At 44.8% G+C, this 2,096-nt stretch overlaps 1 protein-coding gene across 1 annotated transcript in view; it reads left to right on the forward strand.

The window, feature by feature from the left end:
* Positions 1-1,471, forward strand: part of LOC109485712 (calcium-binding protein LPS1-beta-like) — a 5,086-nt gene extending 3,615 nt beyond the window's left edge. The window contains exons 8-9 of the mRNA XM_019789377.1: positions 582-688; positions 1,391-1,471. Of these exons, the coding sequence (XP_019644936.1) occupies positions 582-688 (107 nt within the window). The 3' untranslated portion in view covers positions 1,391-1,471. The remainder of the gene's footprint in view (positions 1-581; positions 689-1,390) is intronic.
* Positions 1,472-2,096: the final 625 nt, after the last annotated feature.

Here is a 2,096-nt window from a genome sequence, read left to right on the forward strand (position 1 = left end):
CCTTCCTTCCTTCCTTCCTTCCTTTTTGTGGGGCCGTGTGGCGTAGCGGCAAAGTGCTCGACTCGGAACCAAGAGGTCCTGGGTTCGAGTCCTGACATGCCACCGATCTTGTGCCCTTGGGAAAGGCCTTCCCTCTTTCATTCATTCATTCATTCAAAATGATGGTAATGCCAGAGTCTGCTTTTTACCAGATGCATGCTATCTTTTTGCTATGAGTTTGAGAACCACAAGGTGGATGTCATCCATAAATAAAAAAAAAGAGAAAGGAAGCAAAAGAAAAAAGAAACGATTGAACTAGATCAGTGCTTATTTTTCATCTTACATTTGGTGTTAAAGAAGAGTACAGTTTGCAATCCATGTTATCTCTCTTTTAGGCCAATACCTGCTCTTTCGACCAACTTCCGAAGCCTGGCAGAGGCTATCCTCTTGTCACCAAAAGATCTGCTTGGAGACTATTGTTCCCTGGAAACGCCCAGGGAGGCGACTGGAAAGAGCAGAAATTGGCCAAATAAAGATATAACATGCCGATGGAGTTGGTTCTCTAGAAGAGTATAGTTTGTAACTCATGTTATCTCTTCAATCAACAGATAACAACTACCTGGACGAGGGAGAAGGAGCCGGGTTCTACACCGTCTGGGTCATCCACCTCACGAACACCGGCGGCAGCACTGACCCCGTCACTGGCTAACTAAAGGTGTTTGTTTTTGCTATCTTAACATGGCAAATATTTACCTCCTGAGTTAGAACACAGTGACGCTTCCTCAGCCAATCAGGACCCATGTTTGCTAGTGAAATGGTTGGCTGACGCCCTCGAACGGTACAGAGTCCCTAGGGTGGCGGAGCAGTTCTATATCCGCTAAACTCGCCCCGCACATGCTTTTAACTATTACATACTAGTAGATACATGTATCTGGCATTATAACCCCGACTTTGTTATAGACGTAAATAGAGGCTATAAATTGAATTATCATATCGCTGCGCTCACTTGGTGGCTTTATTCTGTGGATATAGCAACTGACAAGGCTTTATCACACCATATTCACCTCTGGGCGGGTCATTAACCCTTAATTATCAACGGCCATTTGTATTGACAAACCTGAAGAGGTCTTGTTTGAAGGATGTTGCACTTCCCGCAAACCACATATTTTCTTTAATAAAATATGGTCCCTACGGATATAAGAATACAACTGTCGACTAAATACCACCAAATGATTCTGCATATAGGTTTTTGGTTGGATTTATTATCCCCACAAGCCAGTAGTGACATAGTCTTTACTATTAAAGCTCCAATTTCTTTCAGTTAGCAAAGTTTGATTCTCTATGTTTTCAGCCATACTCGTATTCCAAATTGAAGATGTGTGTTTTAACTCTGATATTCCTTCTCTCTACAGGGTCTATCGCAGATCCACCAGTAGCGGCAGCAAGGCAAAAATAAAGACTAAATAAAATCTTACAATCAACACAAACAAAAAAGAATTCAATGACTTTACAGTTCGTTATAAATACATAAAACAGGTTGTTGATATACTTGCATAGTGACAACACCAGACAGAGCCTGGCACCGGGAGTATGCTGCAAAACATCCTCATCTGAACGTTAAGAATAGAGAGGGCGTAGGGATCGGAACAAACTGCACATAGTAAGCATGCTAGCATAACCTCCTTCGCAGTCTTGTTGGGCGTCGGCGTTATTTTTTCTCTGAGCGACGCGAGTAATATGCGGCCGCGAGGGACGATTTGCTGCCGAGGGAGTTTTTGCCACGGAGAGAAGGTTTCGCGCTCCAACAAGACTGCTTTCAGTCGGCGACTAGAAAGGGCTATCAAAAACACTTAGGAGCGATTGGCATGGATGTGTGAACTTCCCGCAATAAACGTCACCAGTGCAGGGAGGTGTTGTTGGAGCGCGAAACCTTCTCTCCGTGGCAAAAACTCCCTCGGCAGCAAATCGTCCCTCGCGGCGGCATATTACTCACGTCGCTCAGAGAAAAATAACGCCGACGCCCAACAAGACTGCGAAGGAGGCTAGCTAGCAGAGGAATGGGCGTAGATACACCTATAGCGTTTGGCCACTTTGCTTAGCCTCCTGTGCAGGGCCTC

The sequence above is a fragment of the Branchiostoma belcheri genome, unplaced genomic scaffold (assembly GCF_001625305.1).
Source record: "Branchiostoma belcheri isolate BF01 breed outbred unplaced genomic scaffold, Haploidv18h27 scaffold78, whole genome shotgun sequence".
In the NCBI taxonomy this organism is placed as follows: domain Eukaryota; kingdom Metazoa; phylum Chordata; class Leptocardii; order Amphioxiformes; family Branchiostomatidae; genus Branchiostoma; species Branchiostoma belcheri.